At 40.3% G+C, this 27,133-nt stretch overlaps 2 protein-coding genes across 2 annotated transcripts in view; one reads left to right on the top strand and one right to left on the bottom strand.

Annotated features, from left to right (window-relative positions):
- Positions 1–9,793, bottom strand: part of LOC128736718 (AF4/FMR2 family member lilli) — a 152,934-nt gene extending 143,141 nt beyond the window's left edge. Inside the window, exon 1 of the mRNA XM_053831204.1 lies at positions 9,713–9,793. Coding sequence (XP_053687179.1) covers positions 9,713–9,793 — 81 coding nt within the window. The remainder of the gene's footprint in view (positions 1–9,712) is intronic.
- A 148-nt stretch (positions 9,794–9,941) lies between these two features.
- Positions 9,942–26,044, top strand: LOC128736717 (uncharacterized). Its single transcript, XM_053831202.1, has 5 exons — positions 9,942–10,026; positions 10,680–10,816; positions 25,509–25,562; positions 25,706–25,781; positions 25,875–26,044. Exons 1-5 carry the CDS (start codon positions 9,942–9,944, stop codon positions 26,042–26,044), a joined length of 522 nt encoding a protein of 173 aa, XP_053687177.1.
- The last annotated feature ends 1,089 nt before the right edge of the window (positions 26,045–27,133 follow it).

Here is a 27,133-nt window from a genome sequence, read left to right as displayed (position 1 = left end):
AAGTATTGCAAACTCAACTGTCTTATCACTGTAAGACCACTTGTACAAGCCACTTGTAATTGTCAACCGGTGACAACCTTTATCGGTTCTATCAACTCTCGATTTTATTACTTTGATGACCAGCAGCGTAACATTTCTTTTTGCGGTGTTACATTTCGATTGGGAAATGGTCGTTTTTAGTTAACTAAATTTGGAATAAATGCAAACCAAATTATATACATTTAAAAACATTCCAAGTAACGCTAAGACAAAGCTGAGACAGAATTCGATCAACAGCATGACACAAATTTAGAATTAATCATTCATTATAGAATGAAAACAGGTAATATAAGTTTTTACCAACAATAAGCATCAAAAATATTATAAAAAATAGTGAAGACATTGGGTTATTGGGTTCAATTGGTTATTGAAAAAGCTAAATCGAAAAACAAAGAGAATAGCCTCAGACAAAGTATAACAAAATAGTAAAGACATGAATGTAACATAGTGTAACTTACGATCAAAACTAAACAGGCAGAAGAATAAAAGATTTTGCCTTACTTCTTCCATAAGGTTTACACGGGAGAAGCAATGCAAATTGTTTTATTCATACGACCTAATAAAAGTGTTAAAGTATATAAAATTTTAATCAAAATTATTACTATGTGACATTCTACACACCCTCTCTTTGTGCTTTACTCTGCTTTACCGACCATGAAATCGGTAGTCGGCGCTAGTTACAATGAATGGTACTGGCCCGAGAAGCGATATGAAACCTCTAGTCCAAGAGCAAATTATAACTAGTTTCTGCACTCCCTGGCTTTAGAAAGCGAACTTGGTTAACAGCTAGTAAAAACATGTGGGAGAAAAAAGATGAATGCATCGACACTCTAGCACGGATAATAAGCAATTCACTGAATCAATAGCAAATCTATCAAAAAAAAAGTGCTGATTACAGAAAAATACATAATGAATGACATCACAAATAGGTAATATTCATACAAAAAACAACAAGGTACAAACTCCCGTTCATCTCAAAGCCCTAATTGTAAGCTTATATGTAAGATTCGGGTTTTAAATCACAAAGCGATTAATTACAGTCGCAACCGTATTCAAAACAAAATAAACTGTTTGTCCAGAACATGCGATCCTGCATAAATTAGACAATTCCGCATTCCATATAGCTGACTGCGTAGTCGAAGTTGTTCTGAGTTTTTTGGCAACTTTGGCATTAGAAGTCACGGAAACTAGCCTTGCCCATTCTTGGTCGAGTTCCATTAGAGTACGAAGAGAGAACGAAACCGAAAGAGGCAATTAAGAGAGAACGAAAGAGCCATTTGAAAGACAGTTAAAATACAGTGTGATAGCCAGCGGAAAAAAGTATATTTGAGATACAGCGAAGAAGTGATTTGAGAGACAGCGAAAAGGGGTTTCGATAGTCAGTGGAAAGGCGATTTGAAAGACAACGAAAAAGTAATTTGTGGCTGCGATATGGGGGACAGTGAAACAGCAATATGAGAGACAATGAAAAAGCAATTTCAGAGAAAGCGGAAACGCAATTTGGGAGAGACCTAAAAAACGATTTGAAATACAACGAAAAAGCAATTTGAGAGAAAGCGATAGAGTGATTGAGAGACAACAAAAAAGCAAATTGAAAGAGACAGTGCGAAAGTGATGAAGGACAGCGAAAAAACGATTTGAGATACAGCGAAAAGGCGAAAAGGTTTGAGAGGCAGTTGAAAAACGACGTGAAAGAGGTAGCGAAAAACGATTTGGGACTGCGATGTGGGAGACAGTGAAAAAGCGATTTGAAAGACAATAAAAAAATGATTTAAGAGAAAATGACAGAGTGATTGATAGACAGTGAAACAGCGCTTTGAAAGACATGCAAAAAGTGATTTGAGAGACAGCGAAGAAACAATTTGAAATAGGCGATTTAAAGGACAGCAAAAAAAGAGATTTGAGAAACAGCGAGCAAGTGATTTAAACGACAGCGAGAAACCGACGAAAAGAAACGACGACGAGAAAATGAAAAGGCGGTTTGTGGGGCAGCTATAAAGCAATTTCAGAGATAACGGGAAAATGATTTGCCAGATAAATTAAAAAGCGACAGTGACAGCGAAGACCCAGCAAACATTTTCGTACGTATATCAAAGTAACAAATGTGATATATGTACCGATATATATCTAGAAAAATCGCATTCGATGCTCGAAACCAGCATATGCGTACTGTTTTGGAGGCGATATACGTACTGCAAATTATATGAAAACAGTTCACATTCATAAGCATTTGTATACGATGAAATCCGACTCAACATGATTAGTTCCATAATGCTACACAATTCAGTGACGAAAATCGTATGTGAATCAGTTACTATCATTTTGTACGAATAAATGTAAACTAGGGTGCGCATTATTAAGCTTTATGTACGATTTCGAGTTTGTTTAGCGATATTTAAGATGATTTTCACACATTATTATACGATTTGTGGTTTGCTGGGGACAGTGAAGCGAAGAGCTTCTTCGTGATTGTGGCAGTGGCATTTTTGAACCCAGTGCCCTTCTGGCATACAAAAAAAGGAGACTGTGAAAAAGCGATTTGGGAAACAGAGAAAACACGATCTGAAAGACAGCGATCAAGCGATTTGGGAGAAAGCGACCCAAGCAGCACACTTTAGGTCCATTTAGTTGAAGCAACCGAATAACGACTGAAATTAGTCATATTTCGGTTACCACAACAACGTTGTAACAACCGTGCTAGTAGGGGGAAAAGCGAGAGGCATCGACAAAGTGATTTAGGAGAGAGCGAAAAAGAGATTTACAAGAAAGTGAAAAAGCAATTAAAGAGACAACGAAAAGGCTATCTGAGAGACAGCGAAAAAGCAATTTGAAAGAGGCAGCAGAAACACGATTTGGAATACAACGAAAAGCCGATTTGAGAGACAGTGTAAGAGCGATCTCTGTGTGTGTGTGTGTGTGTGTGTGTGTGTGTGTGTGTGTGTGTGTGTGTGTGTGTGTGTGTGTGTGTGTGTGTGTGTGTGTGTGTGTGTGTGTGTGTATGTGTGTACGTGTGTGTGTATGTGTGTACGTGTGTGTGTCTAAGAGATATATATATATATATATATATATATATATATATATATATATATATATATATATTTATATATATATATATATATATATATATATATATAGAGAGAGAGAGAGAGAGAGAGAGAGAGAGAGAGCGAAGCGATTTGGGAAAGGCCGAAAAGCAAGAGTAATCAGAAAAGTGATTTGAAATAGAGCGAAACATAGATTTGAACGACAGCGAAAAAGTGATTTGAAAGAAAGAGAGCGAAAACGAGCTTGGATAGACAGCCAAAAATCGATTTGAGAGATAACAAAAAAGCGATTTGAGAAAGAGTTAGAAAGTAGAGCTAGAAAAATGATCTGAAAGATAACGATAAAGTGATTTGGGAGAGAGTGAAAAAGTCATTTGAGAGAGAGAGTGAAACAGAGATTCGAGACTGCGAAAAAACGATGTGGGAGATAGTGAAATAGTTGAAAAAAAAAATAATGAAAATGCAATTTAAGATTCAGCATAAAAGCGATTAGGGAGAGAGCGCAAAAGTGATTTGAGAGTCATCGAAAAAGCGATTTGAGAGAGCGAAAAAGCGATTTGAGAGAGCGAAACATAGATTTGAAAGACAGCGAAAAAGCGATTTGAGACAAAGCGATAGAGTGATTGAAAGTGATTTGAGAGAGCCAAAAAACAATTTGAAAGAGGCAGCAGAAATACGATTTGAGGTACATCGAAAAGTCGATGTACACAGGCAGCTATAAAGCAATTTGAGAGACAGTGAGAAAACGATTTTAGAAATAACAAAAAGCGATTCGAGAGACAGTGCAAAATCGATTTTAGAAACAGTGAGAAACCGCTTCGAGAGAGAGTGAACAGCGATTTGGGAGAGAGCGAAAAAGCAAGAGTCATCAAAAAAGTAATTTGAGATAGAGCGAAACATAGATATGAAAGACAGCGAAAAAGCAATAGAAGTAATAGAGTAATTGAAAGACAGCCGATTTGAGAGACAACAAAAGCGACTCGAGAAACTGTGAAAAAAGCGATTTAAGAAACAAAGAGAAAGTGCTTTGTGAGACAGTGAAAAAAAGATCTGAAAGACAGCGATAAAGTGATTTAGGAGAGAGTGAAAAAGCCAGAGATGTGGGAGATAGTGAAACAACAATTTGAAAAACAATGAAAATGCAATTTAAGATATAGCACAAAAGCAATTTGGGAGAGAGCGCGAAAGTGATTTGAGAGAAAGAGCGAAAACGCGATTTGAAAGACAGCGAAAAAGCGATTTAAGAGAAAGCGATGGAGTAATTGAAAAACAGCGAAAAAGCAATTTTAGAGACAACAAAAACGTAATTTGAAAGATGGTGAAAAAGCGATTTGAGAGACAACGAAAAAGTAATTTAAGACGCAGCGAAAACGCGATTTGAGAGAAGGCGATAAAGCGATTTGAAACACAGCGAAAAAGAGATTTGGGAGAGAGCAAAAAAACGATTTGAAAGACAGCGAAATAGCGATTTGAGAGATGACTAAAAAGCAAATTGAGACCCAGTGGAAAGAACGATTTGAGAGACTACGAAAAAGTGATTGGAGAGAAGAGTGAAAAAGTGATTTGAGAAACAGCGAGAAAGTAATTTGAGTGACCGCGAAAAAATGATTTGACAGACAGCGATCTGGGAGAGAGCGCGAAAGCAAGAGTCATCGAAAAAGTAATTTGAGAAAGAGCGAAAAAGAGTCTCAAAAAGACAGCTAAAGAGTAATTTGAGAAACAGTGGAAAAGCCCCGCCCAGCTAGCTTCGAGGTACGATGCTGGTCTAACAAGCTAGTCGTCGTATGTTCGAATCTCGGCTAGGCGGTGCTTGCTAGTTAGAGTCAAAAGGATCGTTGCACTGGCCCCGTAATTTTCCTGTACTCTAACAGCCGGCTGCGAAGTCTGTCGATAAAGAAGGGTTTTTCATGTCTAAAGACGGTATAAACCCATGGCTTCCCAAGCAGCACTTACAACATCTTCCATGTTGCTATTAAGTCTTGTTTAAATTGCAAAAAACTTCACCGGTTACAGTATTGAAACACGCAATAAATAAACAACTTCATGTTATTAATACGTTGGATTCAGGTTATCCAATACTTATACTGGCTGTCACAAATATTTTAGTCTATATTTAGTAACATGAAACTTCATCGCAACATCGTGTTATTATAATGTCATTGCTAAACAATAATGTCACATGATGTTGCATCATGTTGATTACGGCATATTTTAAAATAAAATTTAACCAAACAAATACAATCAATGTAACATCATAGTCCGCCGTATTTTTATGAAAAATATATTTTTCAGCGAAGAAACGTTTTATTATTTTAACAATAATTACACGAACATTCATCAGAAATCCATGGCATTTACTAAAATATTATTTGATTACAATATATAGTTCGATTTTTCCACCGCATTTTTCCATCGTAAACGAATTCTTAATCTGGCTGGTTTAATTCTTTAAACTTGAAAATTAATAAATTAATAACTTTCACGAGGCGCATCAAATAATACAAAGCAAAATTATATTTTGCACGATAAATTTTGAATGGCATGAAGATTAGCTCATAATAGGCCCAAAAAAACTTAAGTTTTGTTTCGGATTAAGGATATTAATGTAAATAATTTTCGGGAGAGAGGAAATTTGTTTCCCGGTTCCCACTAAACACAATTCGCGATTACGAAGTTGCTCATAATTGTTTGGTTTTTGTGCGAGGAAAAAAGAGAAGAAAGTATTGTTGTTTTTGTTTTCACGGAAGTTTTGACAACGCGACATACAGAATTTCGTGTGAGTGTGAACAGACTTAAAATTTCTTTTGGTATCGTAGTCGCAAGTTTTGACAACGCGACATAGGATTTCGTGTGAGTGCGAACAGGCTTAAAATCTCTTTTAGTATCGCAGTCGCGAATGGATAGATAACGCGCATTGATGTTCCATAAAACATCTGTGTAACAATTGGTTGCATATAGGCTCCACCTCTTGCGCTTTTTCAATCACATAACAGTTCGATAAAGGTAACTGATGCGAACTTTTACCGTATTTGAATGTTTCAATTATAGTTGCGTAACCCTTCATGCAATAAATAGTACTGCTTGGGTTTGCTTTTTTGAAAAAGCGATTTGAGACTGCCAAAAAGCGATTTGGGAGAGAGCGAAAAAGCGATAGAAAGAAGGAATTGACTTTTCAAAACTATGCCCTGGTCTGGAAAAGTCAAGTAATCTTAGTTATTGCGGATGTAGTTTTGCATGATCAATTAAAAAAAAACAGCCAGATCTAGGTGGTACATTCCGTTATCGAAATTTGACTTTCTGTTTTTATACGACAGACGTTACAGCCAGCTGTTAGAGTATAGGACAATTGCAGGGCTAGTTGCTATGATCCTATTAACTCGAACATACGATGACTGACTTATTAGGCCAGCATCTTACCTCGAGGCCAACTGGGAGGTAATGATTAATGATTAATATACATTTTTTTTTTGCAAAAATATCGGCCGGCTAAACAGAAAACTTTACGACACGTCCGAGTTACGCCATAAGGGTTTCTATTTACATCACATTTTTTAGAAAATTGATAAAGAATCGTCCAGGCGTTCCGGAGTTATGTCATACAGTCATACTGACGTTCCTCGTCCCCCTCCTGTTGATTCACTCCCAGTCAGCTCCCTTTTCTGTCACGTAGCCAATTACGCATCTATCTGCTCTCCGAAAATCCTTATAACGGAAGAGAAACAAAGCCTTTTTTCCACACATCCTTCCTCGGTGGACTCAGCTCCATAACCCCTCCCCTTCACCTTCTTGTCTCCATGCCATTTCCGCATCTGCAATTGGTCTAAATGCTATAGAAACGCAACCACAACGAAATGAGATTAAATTTTGCTTGCAATTGAACTGAATTTTACTTGAAAGCGGACTTCAAATTGGCCTTTAAATTTGACTGAAATTGACCTTAGAGTTAGACGTAGAATTAGATTTTAAATTACACTTTAAATTGGACTTCGAATCGAATATGCAATTGGACTAGGATTTAGAATTGAACTTAAATTTGAACCAATCAGGCTTCAAGTTACATCGCAATATAAATTGCAAATTGGGCGCAAAGTTCTACACTCAAGTCGCTTTTTACGCGAAGGATACGTCCTGCGTAAATCAAAACTGCGTAAATTCCGAAAATCGCGTTAAAAATACCGCGAAAATTACGAAATGCGCGTAAAAAAAACCCGCGTAAATTCCAAAATTCGCGTAAAAAAACCAAAATTTCGCGTAAAAAAAAACTTTGTGGATTTCAACACTACGCGAAAAAATAGACGTTTTGAGCACATCCGCGCAAAACCGGAAATCGCGTAAAAAAAACTGCGTAAATTCCGAAATTCGCGTAAAAAAAACCGCGTAAATTCCAAAAATCACGAAAAAAAACCGCGTAAATTCCAAAAATCGCGTAAAAAAACACGTAAATTCCTAAATTCTCGTAAAAAACCGCGCAAATTCCGAAATTCGCGTAAAAACCGCGTAAATTCCAAAATTCGCGTAAAAATAGTCGCGTAAAAGAAAACCGCGTAAAAAGCGACTTCAGTGTACTTCATATTGAACGACAAACTGAATTTGAAACTTCAGGGTGTGGCTCTAAAAAATGCAAACTTCAATATTGGGTAAATTTGTGTAGCTAATGACTTATGTATGTGTATTTGTTTACATTTACTTTCGAGTGTTGCATCAGAACATCGGAATCGTTGTAGGTATTGCAAATTAGTTAAAATGTACCCCAAAGAAGTGATTACGAGTAATCTGCTCGACCAGGCGACATCGAAGGAGACTGCCAAGGTCGTAGGTCTACAGTTCAAAGACTCTACATGATGGTCTCAATCGCGAAATCGCGAAATGAAAGTCCGCCGTTTGCATGTTCAAACGTGATCAAATTAGTTCGTGCAAAGATTGCTCGCAACTCGGTACATTGCATAAGGAAGCTTGCCAAGAAAGCCAACATTTCTGAAAAATCCATGCGAAGAAACATCGAAGAAGACTTGTGCGCATCTTCCAGAGCTAAAGTGAAACGCCACTCGATTACGGGGCGGGTAAAGGTACTACAAGTGACTCGTTCTAAGAGATTGCGTTCTTTATTGAAGAAGGAAAAAATGATAGTTCTGTGTTCCGCTGAAAGGCTGTTCAGCATCGATGCTGTGTCCAACAACCGCACAGATCGGCTTATTTCACCGAAGAAATTTGTGGATGTTCCGGAGAACGTGAAATTTAAGTTCCAAACCAGATATCCGGCTGGTTTCGCTTGGTTGTTTTGTATAAGCACCTCATTTCATATATAACGATGTTTGCGATGAAATCTCGCGTAACTTTCTGAAGCACCTAATTTATGTAAAGATATGTCTGGTCTGTTGTTTGCCATAGATTACTGTGATCGCGTGTGTTCGTTGCATCTGTCAAAAACACATGTTTTGAATAAGTCAGATTGCTATAGTCGCAAGAAGTGTTTAGTCACGTTTATCTCCGGGTAAGATGCTTTCGGAAAATTTGCTCGAATGGACTGCTTAAAAATGCCAGAAGGAAGTGTTTTTAATTAAAAAGAAAACGAACTGATTGAGGCTTATCAAAAGTCAGGAAGGTGTATGAATTTGCAATATCGGCTGTAGGCACAGCGGGTAAAATAAATCGGTAAGAAACTATTTAAAGTATCCAGAAAACTTATACCACGATTAAACGAAAGTAAAAATATCTCATGACAGTCCCATTTTCTATGGAGTTTCCTATATAAATGGGACCGTTATGCGAGTAGCGGCAGTTTAAAATGATATTTTATAATATAAGTAATATTACAATGAGAGTAACTCGCCTCAATGATCGTATCCTACCATCCTACCAACCACTGCTGTCAAGAATTTCCTTCTAGCAGAATCCAAATCAAGCAATCGAACCTCTCACTTCGCAGTGAGAGCATCAATTACCCGAGCACGTCGACCGCCAGTATGTCCCGTCCCCCCGTAGGCTCTTTACTACACCGGAGGGGGCTTTTATCTGCTCCATTCGGTTCTAGTTTTAGTTGCAGATGGAACGTCTGGTCGCCGCGCCACTTCGATACGGTTGTCTGTCTCGGTACGCTTATCTGGCCCGCTCAGCTACGAGTTTTCCCATACCGAAAGCCGTGCTGGGCTGTGCTGCACCCCGGCTGTGGTTAACGACAACGAGGTGGTTTTATTTTTCTCCCGCTTTACTGTGCCGTCGGGCGGTCGTCCAAGCAAAAACGACTACCTACCTACCAACCGACTGGCACAGCTACTTGGAAGGCAATGACGAGCGGAAATTTTCCCCGTGGGAAATCTAGTTACTGCGAGGAGTGTGTGCAGATTTGATATAGTCCAGTGGTGCGCGAGAGAATAAATCAAAGTGAATTATCCCGAGTGGAACGAAAACTCTCACCCGGCACAGGAAAGCTGCCGTTAAATCAGTTTGAACAATCCATGATAGCCAGTGAATCGGAAGAATTACAATTTCCGTTGTAGAATAAATCCAACGTGCGAACACAAGCAAAAAAAATTGAAATTCGAGAACTTTTTTTAGCATCAAAAATCTCGTTTGTGAAATTTAACACAAAAAAATTGGATAAAAGGAATTTTGTCGGAGAAGTGAAGCACAATGTAGCAGAGCTCCTGTTCATCGGAAAGGCTACTCGAGAAACAAGACGACATTATCAGCTTCAGCATCAGCATCGCCATCCTTCGCGCGTGGAAAAGTGCGTGCGCCCCCGTGGCTGCAAGCGATTCACAATAAGGGTCGTTCTATCACTGGAAAGCAAATAAAATTGGACCCGGTCTGCCGGTCCGGCCCGGTCCCCGGCCTAAAGTTGCAAAAGCAAAACCCGTAATGTCGTTATCCGGAGCCGTCACCGTAGTCGTAGGCCTCTGGCTTTGGCTGATGTTGCTAGGAGCGGTTGTTCCCCCTGTTGACGGTTGGTTTTGTGATTGATTTTTTTTGTTGTCGTTGCCTTCCCGGAGGCTGGTGTCCCCTTTACTGGGTAGGCTGCACTGAGCCGGTTTGGTTGAAAATGCTCATTCAGTTTTCGTTTAAATTTTGTGTGATTCGTTAAATGTCACTTCGGCAACAAAGCTGTGCTTTAAAGCCTAATTTTCATTGAATTTTCACAATTCAACATCAATTACAAAAATAATCGTTTAATTAATTCAATTCGCATATAAATTTTCGACATTGTATCCAGCTCAGCACGACAGATGATGTGAATGGATGGCGCCCCGAAAGGGGTCAAAAAGCGTCAATGTTATACATTTCATTGCGCCCGATTTATTCAATAAATGAGCCACCAAAATACATCTGCCAGCGCTTCAGCCAGACACTTACCTAAATTGATGGACCATAAATGTTTCCATTACAACCTCAGCCGGCACTCACCCGGTTTGTTGGTTGTAGGGTTGACATTCGTTCCGTATGACCCGGCAGAAACTGTTAACATGGTAAACCATGTTGTAAACGCTTGTTCACTTTTACGATTTATCGACTGCTCGACCAAGTATTGCGAGTAATAGTAAAGTGATGATGGATTCTTTATGCTTCTCTGCTTTTTCTCGGTGTACCTACCACGGATAGGATTACGTTGTTATGCCTGCAGTTTGACGACCACGTCCGGCGATAAGAGGTGCCTCACCGATCCGGCCGCTGTCGAAGGGCAAAGCATTGTGACGTGCAAGTACAAGTACTGTACCATCCAGCGACAGGAATTACTGGTAAGATGGCTTGTTTGTCGTTATCGGGAATGATGTGGCACGTAAATAGTCTAAGCTTGTAGCTGAAGTGGTTGAAGTTGAAGTTGAAATGTTTTTTTTTTCGAACAATCGTTCGTTATTCTGATTAAAGTGAGAAGTATTTGTATGTTCGAATCCCGCCCGGGTGATGCCTCTGGGGAGTCAATAGGACTAGCCCCGTAAAGAAGGATCAAGGCTTTTTATACTTCTTTCAGATTTTCATAAGATACGTTCTAGACTAAACTTAGGCGCCTTTAAAACTTTTTTGAAAGTTCTTTTACACTATTTTAGGCTTCTTTACGACTTTTTTAGGCCTCTCTCAGATTTTTTAAGACTTCTCTAAGACTTTCAGACCTCCTTTTGATTTATTTCAAGCCTATTTTTAGACTTCTTTTAGATTACTTTTAGATTTTTCAAGGATTTATTTAAAAACTTTATAAACCTGCATCAAGACTTTTTTAGGCTTCAATAAGGCTTCAATCCTTATAGATGCCTTTTAGACTTGACTTAGAATTCACTTAGGTTCCCACCAGACTACTTTAAAACCAAATTTAGAGGTCTTTAAGATTTCATTTTAATTTCCCTTAGACTGCTTTTAGACTTCCTTAGACTTTTTTAGATTCACTTCTATTTCATTTAGAACCAATGGCTTTTCAACCTTTCAGATTTTTACCAGACTTCTTTACGACTTGTTTTAGAATTCTTATAGACTTTTTTTTAAGTATTTTCTAGAGTTGTTTGGATTTGTTTTTAGATTCTTTTTTTAGACTTCTTCAAAACTGCTTTCCAAAACTGGGCTTCCTTTAGAATTCTTTTGGACTTCATTTATAATTTTTTTAAACTTCGTTCATAACTTCATCATAAATATTTTAAACTTCGCTTAGACTTCATTTAGAACTCTTTTAGATTCCTGTCAGACTTCTCTAAGACTAAGACTTGAAGACTCCTTTAAGATTTTTTATAATAGATAGATTCAATTTTTTACACTTCTTTTAGACTTCATTTAGAATTACTTTTGATTCCTGCTAGTTTGCTTCAATTTTTTTTCAGTGTTCTTTTAGACTTTCTTTAGACTTTTTTAGACACAGACACATAGACTTCTGATAGATTTTTTTGGCTTTCTTTGAACTTCTTTAAACTTCTTGGAAAGTTTATTGGCTTTTCTTTAGATTCCTGCCAAACTTCTTCAAGACCATTTTAGAGTTCTTTTAGATTACTTTATTAGACTTCTAGCAAATTTGTTTTAGAATTCTTTAGGACTATTTAAAGTTCTTTTGAATTTCGTTTTGACTTATTTAGAACTCTTTTAGATTCCTGGCAAACTTCGTCAAGCCTACTTTTAGAGTTCATTCACTTATTTTTAAACTTCTTTTAGATTTTTTTTAACTTCATTCAGATATTTTTCAGATTTCTTTTGTACTTGTATTAGATTTCTATAAGACTATTTTTAGAGTTCTTTTAAACTTCTTTTAGAATTATTTATTACTCTTTCAGCTTCTTTAATACTTGCCAGACTTCTTTAATACTGTTTTTAGAGTTCTTTTAGATTCCTTTTAGACTTCATGTAGGTTTTTTTTTAGACATTTTTAGAATTGTTTTGAACTCCTTTACACTTTATTTCTTTCTTTAGTTTTCGTTTATTTTCCGGCCAAACTTCTTTAACCACTTGTAAATTTGTCTTCTTCTCGGTAATCCCCCCTTTACCCATTTGAACCTTTCTCTCCCCTTGTACGAGATCGTCCCCTTTTTTGGCAACCCCCCTGCATAAAAGTATCATACCAAAAAACATGTGTTTGACAAACGACGTTTGATGAGGAACAGTCCAGAATTTCCGGAGTTATATTCATAAATTCATACTCACGTTCCTCGTCCCCCTACATGTCGGTTCCTTCCTAATCAGCTCCCCCTTCTGTCACGTAGCTAATTATGCATCGGTATGCTCAATGAAAATCACTATAATAGAAACGAAGCAAAGATTTATTTCACATATTCCACCTCGGTGGAACCCCCCTCTTTTCTTAAAGTCAGTAGCACAACTGCAATCGGTTTAAATACAAGAGAAACGCAGTCCCTTTTACTTATTTAGTTCTCTAGCCCCTTGTTAGGGATTCCCCGCTTTTGTCAACCGCTCAGTGCTGATTCCCTAATGTCAACGAACATGTATGCCAAGTTAGGTCACGCTCACTTTTATATATATGGATTTGATAGATTTAATAGAGCAAACTTTGTTACAACTTTTGTTATTTTAACTACTAACGAGTCCAAGCTTATAACACAACACAAAGAAGATTTTGTTATAAACTACTTCTTGTTTAGAACTCATCCTGTTATAAATTTGTTATTTTCATTTGAACGGGTTCTTTAAAACTGTTTTTAGAGTTCTTTTAGATTACCTTTAGACTTCGTTTAGACTTCTACTAGGCTTTATTTAGACCTTTTTAGACAACTTTTCAACTTTGTTTGAATTTGTTTAAATTTCTGCCAAACTTATTTAAAACTAATATTTTTTTGAAACGATGGTTCTACAATTGTTGGAGGGACGGTAGGAAAACGTAATGAAAGTTTTGTAGAACCATCCTTTCAAAAAAATATTAATATTAATGCCTGACCGCATTTCAAGGTCAAAGACTAAAAACACGAGTTTGGTCAGTTATTTAAGACTATTTTTAGAGTTCTTTTAGAATGCTTTTAGACTACCTTTAGAATTTTGTTAGACAATTTTTAGATTATTTTTAGACTTCTTTTTGACTTCTTTTTGACTTTATTTAGAACTCTTTCAGATTCTTCTCCAGATTTCTTTAAGATTATTTTTAGAGTGTTTTAAGAATACTTTTAGAATGTGTTCTTTTAGACTCCTTTAAGCCTTCTTCCAGGCTTTATTTAGATTTCTTTTAGACTTCGTTCAGAACTCTTTCAGATTCCTGCCAGGCTTCTTTGAGAATTCTTTTGAAGTGTTTTAGAAACACAAGAAGTGTTTTTAGAATTCATTTAGACTTCTTTTGGAATTCTATTAAAATTCTTTTCAACTTTTTTCTCTTCTTTTAGACTTCGTTTGAGCTTTTTTTAGACTTCGTTTAGAACTCTTTCAGTTTCCTACCAGATTACTCAAGACTATTTTTAGAGCTATCTTAGAGTTCTTTTAGAATCCTTTTAGACTTCTTTTAAATTTTTTATAGAGTTCATTGTAGACTTCATTTAGAACTCTTTCAGATTTCTACTTGACTTTTTAAGAATATTTTTTAGACTCTTTTTAGACTCCTTTTAGACTTTCATTCAGAGTTTCTCGAACTTTTTTTAGACTTCGTTTAGAACTCTTTTAGATTCCAGCCAAGCATCTTTACCTTACCTTAGGTGGCTTACCGTCCTCAGGCAACGCCTGATGAACAAAGTTTCTTCAATTTACTCTGTTGTGGATTACTGCTTTCCAATTCCTTGGACACCGCGTACTCTCCGCCAGACCTCGATCCCTCTGGACTAACCGTCTTGCTCGCTGCGCCCCTGGTCGTCTTGTTCCTACCGGATTTGAAGCGAACACTACCTTTACAGGGTGGTTTTCCGGCATGTTTGCAACATGCCCGGCTCAACCCCAAGCATTGTAGACTTCTTTCTGACTTCACTTAAAACTCTCTTAAAATTCTACCAGACTTCTTTAGGAATATTTTTAGAATTTTTTTAGACTTTTTTAACGTTTTTAGACTTTATTTATACTTTTTTCAGCCTTTGTTTGGAACTCTTTGAGACTCCTGCCAAGCTTCTTTAAGACTATTTTTAGACTGCTTTTAAACTACAATTAGACTTCTTCTAGACTTCTTTTGGCTTTATTTTGACTTTTTTTTAGACTTCGTTTAAACGTTTTTAGGCTTCGTTTAGAATTCTTACAGATTCCTGCCAGGATTCTTTAAAACTGTTTTTAAAGTTCTTTTAGAAGTCTTCTGGACTTCCGTTAGAATACGTTTAGGCTTCTGTAAGACTACTTTTAGATTTCATTCAGAACTTTTTCAGATTTCTGTCAGACTTTTTAGACACTATTTTTAGGTTTTTAAAATGGTTGTTTTCGCAATTAACAGAGTGAACGGTAGAAGAAAGTAATAGAAAGTAATGAAACACAGAGTCGATGGGATCTAACAGATTGAAATCAAGCGTGGGAAAGAGCGAAAAATGAAGGGGTGAGGGAGGGTCATTGAAGCAATATATATATATATATATATATATATATATATATATATATATATATATATATATATATATATATATATATATATATATATATATATATATATATATATATATATATATATATATATATATATTTTTTTTTTTTTTTTTTTTTACGAGTTGGGAAATCTGCTGAGCACCTTAGAAGATACGGTACTGTCAGACACCTGAACAGATAACTCAGGGAGTGGGGTTTAGGTATCCCGACCCCCCTAATGGGGCGTGAGGATCCCGACCCACTAAAACCCTACTCGAGTCTCCAGCCTCAATCCCCCCTGGCACCACCTTATCGGTATTACTTCAGGGAGGGGCTATTGTGCTTAATGCACTCGCTTAGATAACTACTGGACTATGGTAGTTAGGCTGTTTATTCGCCGTTGATCGGCTCTCCAGTGGTTTTGTAGCTCGAGTACAATCTGGGTAGCAGCCGCATTGACCGCTCCCCAGATGTCCGAGCTGGAACACATCTTTTGGACTAAGTTATCCGTGGTAGTGTCCTGTCCGCTCACTGCCATCATGCTGCTTCTCGCGCCCGCGAAACGAGGGCATATGAAGAAAGCATGTTCTGCCGTTTCCTCAACATCCACGCATTCGGGACACGCGGGGGACTCCGCATGCCCAAACTTATGCAGATACTGTCTGAAGCAACCATGCCCTGACAGAATCTGTGTCAGGTGGAAGTTGACTTCGCCGTGGCGCCTGTTGACCCACCCAGATAGTTCCGGGATAAGTCGATGTGTCCACCGACCTTTTGTGGAATTAGACCATGCCCGCTGCCATGTGGTCATCGAGGCCGATCTTGTGGTACTCCGTATGCCTCTAGTTCCACGTTGGTTGAAGCACTCTACGTCTTCGCTGATGATAATGCCAATAGGCATCATACCTGCTAAGACGCAGATTGCGTCATGTGAAACTGTGCGATACGCACTCGCCACTCTCAAGCACATGAGACGATAGGTGCTTTCCAGCTTGGCTAGATAGCTTTTGGTACCTAACGCCGATGACCACACCGGTCCGCCATACCTAAGTATAGACTGGACCACGTTGGCTAATAGCCTTCGTTTGCTGCCATATACCGCAGAGCTATTAGACATCATACGAGACAATGCCGAAATAGCTGTGGAAGCCTTCTTGCAGGCATAGTCGACGTGGCTCCCGAACTTGAGCTTGTCGTCGACCATGACTCCCAGAAGTTTTAAGGACCGCGTTGACGAAATAGTGCAATCCCCGACGCTGATCTTTGCTTGCTGTACCGACTTGCGGTTGTTCACCACGATAACCTCCGTTTTATGATGCGCTAGCTCCAGTTTCCTGGATCGCATCCAATCTTCAACAATGCTTATAGAGTGGGCAGCCGTCAACTCAACCTCTCTGATAGATTCACCATAGACTTCCAGGGTGATATCATCCGCAAAGCCGACAATCACCACCCCTACCGGGAACTTTAGCTTCAACACCTCGTCATACATGACGTTCCACAACACCGGGCCCAGTATGGAACCTTGCGGAACCCCTGCGGTGATTGGAACGCACTTCTGACCCTCCTCCGTGTTATAGCATAGCACACGATTCTGGAAATAATTTTCCAGGATCCTGTACAGCGACACCGGCACTTGGACGTTCCGAAGCGAGTTGGCTATGGAGTCCCAGCTAGCGCTATTAAACGCATTTCTCACGTCAAGCGTGACAACTGCGCAATAGCGGATACCTGTCCTCTTGCGCTGGATTGCCACCTCGGCTGTCTTAGTGACAGACAAGATTGCATCCACCGTAGATTTGCCTTTTCGGAAGCCGAATTGATTCCTTGACAGACCGTTTGTACCCTCCGTGTACTGTACGAGTCTGTTAAGGATAACCTTCTCCAGCACCTTACCGGCAGTATCGAGCAGACAGATCGGCCTATATGACGAGGGAACACCCGGAGGTTTTCCCGGCTTCGGCAACAGCACGAGGTTCTGTCGCTTCCATCTGTCCGGGAAGTGGCCAGCTTCCAGGCATCTCCTCATTACTGCTCCAAATAACTCGGGAGCCTCTAACATAGCCGCTTTAATGGCCATATTCGGGATTCCGTCTGGCCCCGGTGCCTTGCTCACCTTTAGGGATTTAGCGATCTCAATGAGCTCCTCATTCGTAACCGTCACTTCGTCCCCGACCGCCAAACCGCCGTCGCCCACGTTACTTTGGATGTTCGGCTGGGAGGCCGACCATCCTACGCTATGGTCTGAGATACTGGAACGTCGGCCGTGGGACGACTCAGCGGCCTGGGGCCAGGGCCTTGGCTCGTGGCGCGGAAAGAGGCCCTCGATGATCCGCTCCAGCATCTCTGGCGATTGCTCTGAGGGCGCCATCACTCCCTTGGTCTTTGCCATTACGACCCTGTAGGCATCACCCCACGGGTTCGCATTGGCACTAGCACATAACCTTTCAAAGCAGGCTCGTTTACTAGCTTTTATCCCACTCTTAAGCGCTGCGCGTGCAGCAGCAAGTGCTACTCGACATTCAGCCCTGCCTTCGTCCGAACGAGCTCTTTGCATAATTCTCCTCGCACGAAAGCAGGCTCCGCGGAGTTCCGCAATTTCATCTGTCCACCAGTAAGCCGGTGACCTGCCATACCTATGTCGACCTTTCCTAGGCATGGTAGCGTCACATGCTCGCGACAGTACCTCAACCAAATGATCAGCGTTCGGATCGGGCATACCACGATCACCGCACTCTCTTCGGATTGCTTCCACAAATACTTCGGGATCGAAGTATGAAGTCTTCCATCCACGGGTGGTTGGAGTGTCGGCTCTACTCGCCGCCTGCCGTCTCGTTATCTGACCGACACCATAGCGGACCGCCTGATGGTCGCTGTGAGTGTAGCCATTGTCTACCCTCCAGTCTCCTATCAGACCAGGACTGCCGAATGTCACGTCGATGATAGACTCCGCACCGCTCCTACTGAAGGTACTTGTGGTGCCGACGTTGACCAGATCTACGTTGAGCTTTGCCAGAGCTTCAAGCAGAATCCGGCCCCTGTGGTTCGTGCGACGACTTCCCCACTCTACCGCCCAAGCGTTAAAGTCGCCCGCCACAACCAACGGCCTTAGACCAGTCAGCACAACTGATACTCGGTCTACCATCCGCGTGAACTGCTCGATAGACCAACTCGGCGGAGCATATCAGCTGCAGTAGAACACTCCACCCACTTTGGCAACCACGAATCCCTCGTCTGCAGTTGACACAACATCTTGAACCGGGAACCTGCTTGTCGTCCATATAGCCGCCGTCCCGGACCTATCCGACACCCAGTTACCGTTTCCGGCAGGGATGCGGTATGGGTCCGAGATGATTGCAATGTCCGTCAACGACTCAGTAACTGCTTGGTACAACAGCTGCTGAGCCGCGTGGCAGTGGTTCAAGTTCAGTTGCGTTACCTGCACTACGCCCGGGTTTTAGTCGCCAGCGCGCCTGCCGGGCACTTCGGGCCTCCTGTTGTGTGCTTAGCGTCCCGTTGGCCGGTACATATCAGGCACTTGGGTGGCGCAGTACAGTCCCTCGCTATATGACCCGTACCGCCACATCTCCTACACAAGTGGCTTCGGTCTGGCCCCTTACAGCTCCAGGACCTGTGCCCTCTCTCAAAGCACCGGAAGCAGGCCTCCGGCTGCTGGAACACGCTCAGTGGGCACACGGACCATCCCACCTTCAGCTTAGCCACTTTCAGGGCTGCATTTCCGTCTTCCAGTGGAAGTCTTATAGTTGCTACCTGGGTTCCCGCCGGTCCCTTACGCAGACGAACTGCCTCGGTAGTCACCACCACTTTGCATTGCTCGTTGAGAGCTCGTGCTAGTTCGCCCGCTTGGGTGATCTCGTCCAGGTTTTTAAGCTGGAGAGTCATCTCGGGCGTTAGTGCGCGGATCTGCACGCTATCGCCAAGGACCTTTTCTGCCAGCACTTTGTAAGCGGAACCCTTTTCAGTGGCGTTCTTTTTGAGTTCAAGAATCATGTCGCCTGTGCGAGAGCGGCGGATACTCCGCACATCCGCGCCAAGACCCTTCAACTGATCATGCCCTCTCATGGCCTTTAAAACTTCCGCATATTTCGGCCCCTCAGTTTTGAGGATAAGGGCATCGCCTTTGCTCCTTTTTTTCCTAGCCACTTTCGGTGGAGCTCGATCCTCCTCTTTCTTCCTGGCCTTCTTCTTTTTGACCAACTCCCACTGGTTGTCGGACGCTAACAGCGTCTTGTTACCCTCAGTAGGTTCTTCAGTTGGCTTACGACCCTCTGCTATCATGCGCTTCTTTGGACCCGTGGGGGTTTCTTCCCCTGGGGACTGCCTTGCGCGTTTGGCGGATGCCAAACGATATATATATATATATGATATTTCTATAGCGCGGGTACCATGATATTTCTATAACGCGGTTTTCCGCGTATAACAAATACACGTAGCATATGGATATTGAGTTAATTGGGGATAAACTCGAATTCTGAGCGTTTTTGAACAGATATGACCATGGTGTCTTTTAAGAAGTTGTAGGGCATATAACAGTTGACTCTCTAAGTGATATACGGAAACCACAAAGTTACGGGTTGGCCTGCTGGAGATTCCGGAATATCCGTTGAAATTATCGTATTGGTAAAGTTGGTTAAAATTGGTACAATATTTTTGAAGTAACTAAAGTCGGGTAATTGATACGAATTAAAAAAACAAAGTAATAAATAAGCGACATTAGAAAGCCATAAGGTGGTCCTCCGAAAAATTCAGAACATATCGTGAATATTTCGAGTGTAATTTGACTACACTAGAAGTATATTTCGACTATTTGTGACTCAATTTGGCCATTGGATGGTTTACCGGGAGAAAATTCAAAGCTTACCTGAAATTGGTCACTGGAAATGCAAATTTTTTTAATTTGTAACAGATCAAAATGAAATGGAATATCAGCAATCCTCAACTAAATAGGCCGCTCACGACACGACTCGACATAGCCGCCAAAACGTTCACTGGAAAATTATGATTTGCTGTCAAAGTGAACAATAAGTGAAAATTCATGTTGAAGTCCGCGCTACAATTTGAAAAAGGTTTGATATAAAATGTTCGCTGACAAATAAACGAGGTTATTTCGTAAGTTTGTTGAAATTACCAATTTTGCTAGTGTAATTTGATAGATGTGGTATAGTAAACTGAACTTCTGGTAACATTTACTATACTTACAAATCTAATAGCAAATATATCAACTTTTGTATAAGCTCTTCACCAAGTATTGTGTACTTCTGGGAAAATTTTAACAGAAATCTAACCATCGTAGTTAGCCATGGCCATTCCGAAATCCGCGTTGACAGTATCTAATATATTTATGGGTTTTGCCTGAGAAAAAGTGAGAGAGAAGTGATATTGCTTTTGTTTTCTTCTTTTCCTGGACAATTCAGAATGGGGCTTCTTGTAAGAGCGAACAGGCTACGAAAACTTTGTTGCTTTCGTCAACGCGATAAGCAGTTCGATGCCCTTGATCATCAAATTTAATCATTTAATGTCGGATCTTTTAATGCATTTCATAATGGCCAGGTTTAGTCATAAACCGCTGAATTTATATTCCCATTTCACATTGTTCAATTCGAGGTTGGATGAACATAATTCCGAACTCAAAGAACAATTTTCGCTCGTTGACCACTTTTACGGATGTTCCGTATTTGTCGGAGAATCGCATGTTGGCTTTTCAATAGCACGTATTGTTTACTTTACTTATATTACGCCAAATAATAAGCCATAGGGACTTTAAAAAGAATTTTGAAGCTATGAGAAGACTTCACAGAAATGAAAATTTACCGGATGTTCCGGAAGCTCTGGAAGACCAAGAGGCGATTTTTTCTGTCTCACCAAGCATCTGTAAGATGGAAAAATATATACTTGACATCTTTCCCAAAGGAACCATGGTCGTGTTGATTCGAAATTTCGTAAAATTCAGGTATAGCCCCAATTAACTCAATTTCCATATGCTACGTGTACTTGTATAACGCGCTTCTTATAACGCGGTCCCAATTACCCGCGTTATACAAATATCGACTGTATATATATATATATATATATATATATATATATATATATATATATATATATATATATATATATATATATATATATATATATATATATATATATATATAAGAGGCTTGTCTGTAGCCATAATCAGGTCTCTGACAGGACATCACAAGAGGCTTATTGACAGGACTTCATTACCATTACATTTCGTAGCAACGGGTTTTATTCTCAGTCACCTCACTGGTGTCTACTGGACTGCTCGATTGCTCAACTGGTCGACTAGACTGGAATAGACTGGCTCAACTGGGCTGGTCGACTAGACTGCTCGACTGGAGTTATCGACTAGACTGCTTGATTTGATTGCCCGACTGGGCTGCTCTATTGAACTGCTCGACTGAACTGCTCGACTGGACTTTTCGATTCAACTACTCGATTGGACGAACGACTTGACTATTTGACTGAACAACTCGATTAAACTGCTCGACTGACCTACTCGCCTCAACTGCTTAATTCGACAGCTCGACTCATTGGCATGACTTACCACTCGACCCGATTGCTCGATTAAACTGGTCGACTTACTACTCGATCCGACTGCTCGATTGAACTACTCGGCTGGGCTGTTCGATTCGACTGCTCCACTTGACAGCTCGACTCAACTGCTCGACTAGAGGACTGCTTGACTGGATAGCTTGATTGAACTGCTCAATTTGACCGCTCGATTTGATTGCTTTACCCTACTGCTTGGCTCAACTGCTCGACTGAACTGGTCGATTGTATTGCTTGACTAGACTGTTCGAGACGGCTACTCGACTCAACTGCTCGACTAGACTACTTGACCAAACTGTTCGACTGAACAACTCGACGCGACTCAACTGTTCGAATCTGCTGTTCGACTCAACTCCTCGAATCGACTGCCCGACTAGACTGATCGATTTAACTGCTCGACTGAACTACTCAACTGAACAAGTCGACGCGACTCAGCTGCTCGATTTGATTATTCGAATCAGCTGCTCGACTCAACTGCTAGTTTTAACTACTCGATCCGACTGCTTGATTCAACTGCTCCACTAGACTACTCGATTTAAATGTTCTACTTGATAGCTCAACTCAACTGCTCGACGAGACTGCTTGACTGAACAGCTTGACTTACTGCTGCTCGACTTACTAATCGACCCGACTGCTTGATTGAACTACTTGACTAGACTGCTCGATTTGACTGCTCGACTCGACTGCTCGACTCGACTACTCGACTCGACGGTCCGACTCGATTGGTGCCGCTTATTTGAAACGGTTCGCGGCAGAAAATGGACGGTTAAGAGCCAAACAAACAAAAGAGCCAATTTGCCCACCTATAGAATCAGCACAGTGAAGATGTGTTTATTCAGTTAAATAAAACTCAACGCGAGCATAAAAACTATTTGTTTCAGTTTCAGGCAATGACTCTTTTAGGTACGACATCTTAGAGCTAAATTATTGTAATCGTAAGTTCTTCGCTTGCCGTGATGCATATAAATTTATATTAAGCTCAACCAACCAATACAAAGACTAAACATCTTCGCAATCACTGGCAAATGGAATGTATCCGCAGTTTTCTTGAATGACATTTGTATTTACCGAATCGTAAGATTTGGGCTCAACTAGTCTTATACAGGGTGCTGGGAAGCTCAGTGTAGATATTTCAGGGGGTGATAGAGGACTACATTTGACGAAAAAAAACCTTCTACGCCTATGGTAAAATCTCAAGCGTTACAGAGTTATTGATTATTTTTAGTTTTCGGTTCTATTTGTCTTAAATTGGCTCTGGTACAAAAACTATGCTAGCTAACTCGAATATGTTTCTTTCACTCGAAAGCTGACAGAATTTTGTATTGAAAATTGTTCTCAAACCACCTATTTCATGAAATTAAATAACTTTTTGAAGCAAAAAGCTTTGCAATGAGTTTTTCTCAGCGTGTTTTTTACAAATTTCTCCTAAAAACGTGTGATAAAACTCATTGCTTTTATTCCCCAGTTTGAAGCTCTCGTACCGTTCTACAATTTGTTCTTTGACGTGAAATGCCTATCTCTTTTAGTTTCGTTGCAATTTCATTTTAAACGCATGGTTTTGGATGTTGAATTAGTATTAGAAAACTGCACGAACTCAGACATCACGCATAGCACACTAGATCACCGCATGCGATGGATACTATTTGACGCATATGGAAAACAATAACGAAACAGACTTCTCAGAACTCTCTGGGACGTTTCTGAAAACGGTAGCAGTATTAAGATGTATTCCCCGGTAGAACTCGCGGATATTCACTTTTGTTATGGCTTCGCTAATTATGTAGCAACGACAGCTCAGCATGAGTATGGTTGTAGATTTTCTGATCGTCGGCTACCTAATGGAAGCAAGTGAACACAAACCAGAAGTGTTTGTTTCGTTACACAATGATTTTAATTCAGGGACGTACATCAGCGATCGACATAAAATTTTGTGGATCGTGGGAAATGATATCAAGACATACACAAAGCAAATTGCGGCCCAGCCCCATGTCACCCTGGAGGCGTGGAGTATGCTGAACCGGGGAAAAATGCATCCTTTCCGTATTACAGGTTCAAGAGATGCTACCTGTGAATAAACCTAAGCGGCTTGAGGTTTGCAGGATTATACAAACAAAAGTGGAGGCGAACTCTAAATATATGAGAAACATTGTTGTTTTTCATAAGTGTCATTTTGTTTTCATCGCATGCGGTATTCTAGTGTGCTATGCGTGATGTACGATACTAATTCAACACCCAACACGATGCGTTTAAAATGAAATTGCAACGAAACTATAAGAGATACGCGTTTCACGTCAAAGAGCGAATTGTAGAACGGTACTAGGGCTTTAAATTGGTGAGTAAAAGTAATCAGTTTTATCATACGTTTTTAGAAGAAATTTGATAAAAGCATTTTGAGAAGCACTTATTTCAAAGCTTATTGCTTCTAATAAGTTACTAAATTTCATGAAGTAGCAGATTTAAGAACCATTTTCGGTACAAAATTCTCTCAGCTTTCAAATGAAAGCAACAGAATTGAGCTATCTAGCATCGTTTTTGTACCAGCGCTAATTTAGGGCAAATAGAACCGAAAACTAAAAATATTCAATAACTCTGTAACGATTGAGGTTTGACCATATGTCTAGAAGGATTTTTTTCGTCAAATGCGGTCCTCCATCATCCTCTGAAATATCTGCACTGAGCTCCCTAACACCATGTATATAAGAGCATTGTCTGCACCCAAAACATCTTCGCAATCACTGTGTATGTTGGTTTTGCCAAGGCTTTTCACGAGGTTCCACATACTCTGGCAGTTGAGAAGTTTAGGAGAATGGGCCTACCTGAGTGGCTGACAGAATGGATTCTGTCGTATCTGACGGGGCGTAGCTCATCGGTGAGAGTTGGCGGGGCGTGCTCTACTCCGTTCCCGATTCAGTCAGGAGTTCCTCAAGGCAGTGTCTTGGGACCTTTGCTGTTCGTTCTTTTCATCAATGATCTTTGATCGGGAAATTGAAATCCCCGAAACTATTATACGCTGATGACCTCAAATTTTACCGTGTAATCACAACACTAACAGACTACTGTGCGCTTCAAATGGACATCGACGCGTTCATTGAATGGTGCAGATTGAATGGAATGAAAGCTAACGTCAACAACATGTTAGTTTGCGAGTGGAATCTGTAGGACGTTTTTAAAGCATTTTCTTCTATGTGTCATCTCAGTTCGTCAGAGGTAGAGATGTTGTTTTTATTTTGTTAAATAAAGCCCAATGCCCAATCACTCTTATTTTCAAAAAGCAAATATATTTTCGCAATCCACATAATAAATCTCATTCTCAGTCTATTTCAACTTGTTGGTATCCAATAGCAAAGTCCAAACATGACCGGATCCAATAAAGGCCATTTACGGGTCGTACATTTAAGACGCTAGCAGAATGCACATAGCAAATAATAAATAAGTATTTTTGTGCGCATTGTATTTCCTTATAATATTTTGCCGTTTAAACGTGATTTACATAACAGAAATTTCTACTTGTAGAAAACAATTCTCTTAAGAGAAGAATTTGCTTGTGGGTGAAAGTTCCTTTAGTATGTATGTTCAATGGATCGAGGATTTATGTTGGATTCAATTTTTTAACATGTACCAAATCCGGACAAAAAAAAACCCGATGGCCAGCATGGCTTCTCCCGGATATCGACTTCCTAGAAAGCAAATTCGTCGTCTCGCAAAACGCTGCCGGCGAAGATATTGCCCGGAAATTACTTCTCCGGATGAGCCACGACGCTAAGTCAATATTTGAACTTTTCTTCGGTGGTACCGAAAAATCTCAAAGCCAGTGCCACATTATCCATAAGCATACTGAATATTAAATTAAGTAAGTCATCATTGTCTCTCGTTCGCTTGTGTTCTTCGCAGGATCCACCCGGAAAGCTGAACACGTTCCTGCGCGGCTGCGATGAGAATCCCCTGGTAAGGTATCTTCCTCTTCCGTACAATACAATGCTCCGTTCTGTTATGCTTGTAATTTGCTTTTGTTTGTTTGTTCGGAGGAAAAACTTTTCAACCTTTAATCATTTATTACTCCCTCCCCCTCACTCACGGACCACGGACAGTATCTAGACGATGTCGTGGAGGATTCCACCTTCCGAGGATACTACCGGTCCTGCTCAACCGATCTGTGCAACTCAGGTAAGTCCGGACGGACGGACAGACGGACACGGTCGTCGTTTGATAGTTTCAATTCTTGAGTATTTTTTTTTGTTTATACACGGTACTCTCAAGGTGATGGCCTGCAAAGCGCAAATCAAATGTCCGGACTGGACGCGGGCGCGTCGGAAAATCTTCTTGTGCCAGGAATGTTGAATGGGACCCCCGGGAGGCGGCAAATGGTGCATCCAATTTGGCCTTCAGCTGGAATGTTGATTCTGGTGTACATTCGTAGTTGGACATGATGTTTTTTGGTGATAATATTTGAGTTGAAATTAAAATTATTTACAAAACCGCAGGTTGGAAAAATATTGGTAGATGGCTGGTCCCTTGGACTTTTTATATTTTACAGTTAATATAAATTTTGATCAAAATTCGATGGTTCCGGCAGGAATCTTGTCAACGTTAGGAGGAAAATTTTATCAACTCAAACCTTCCTAATTTGCTTCAGAACAGCATCACCAAATTTAGCTGTTCGTATCCTAGCGAGCACACCGGTGTGCTATCGCTCCGTCCCGCGGCAATTTACCTAATAAGATTTCGTATCAGCTTGCTTACGGTTCGTCCAATAGCCTCGGTTAGCATCGGATTTTGGATTACCGTTGCCCTCTCGAGGGACAAGGGTTGTTGATTTCTGCATTCAGTACGAGAACACAGACAGAAAAGAGAGCGCGCAAATGGCACGAACGAATTGAAGATTATTTGCGTTAGATCTTGTTGGGAGTCTGCCTGCTGGTAGGCAGGGAGGCAAAACATGAACTGAAATCTGAAATAAAATCGATTTCTGTGCTGCAGCTGCTAGCTAGAAGTAACCTGACTTTGCACCGGAGAGCGTAAAATGTAAATTAGAAAAGCGGGCATCGTTTAGTCTTTTGAAGCCACCTGCAAATTGTTTCGTAAATTAGAAAAACCGTTCATGGCAATCGGGGTTGTAAAATTCCGGCGAACACGTGGGTGGAAGCAGCCGCCCTCGGTGGGTTGCTTGAATTCGTGTTAACCTTTGAATGAAAATTTAGCAAATGGAAGCAACCTTCGCAAAAGTATAACTTAATTTTTCAAAACCATAATTGAAGATATTTAAATTTTTTTTGATTCGTACAAAAAATCAATAGAGAAAACATCTTACAGCATCGGGCTTTTAATGGATTTATTTGTTACACCGATTGATCCGTTCTACTTGTTTGGAATAATAAGCATTCCAGTGAAACCCAAAATTGCCTCCGAAAAGGACCAGTATCCGGATGTCAAAGTTCCAACCTTTATAATTCAATATCCCGTGTTGTCAATGAACCATTCTCTGAATATCAAACATTCCAGGAAGAAAAAAAAAACGA

This window comes from Sabethes cyaneus, chromosome 2 (assembly GCF_943734655.1).
Source record: "Sabethes cyaneus chromosome 2, idSabCyanKW18_F2, whole genome shotgun sequence".
Classification (NCBI taxonomy): domain Eukaryota; kingdom Metazoa; phylum Arthropoda; class Insecta; order Diptera; family Culicidae; genus Sabethes; species Sabethes cyaneus.
The sequence above is the reverse complement of the archived record's forward strand: the minus strand, read 5'-3'. Positions and strand labels throughout refer to the sequence as shown.

Coding starts and splice junctions, on each gene's coding strand:
- LOC128736717 (XM_053831202.1), top strand. CDS start 9,942: ATGTCGTTATCCGGAGCCGTCACCGTAGTCGTAGGCCTCTGGCTTTGG. Junction 10,817..25,508: donor TCCAGCGACAGGAATTACTG/GTAAGATGGCTT, acceptor TGTTCTTCGCAG/GATCCACCCGGAAAGCTGAA. Junction 25,563..25,705: donor GCTGCGATGAGAATCCCCTG/GTAAGGTATCTT, acceptor GACCACGGACAG/TATCTAGACGATGTCGTGGA.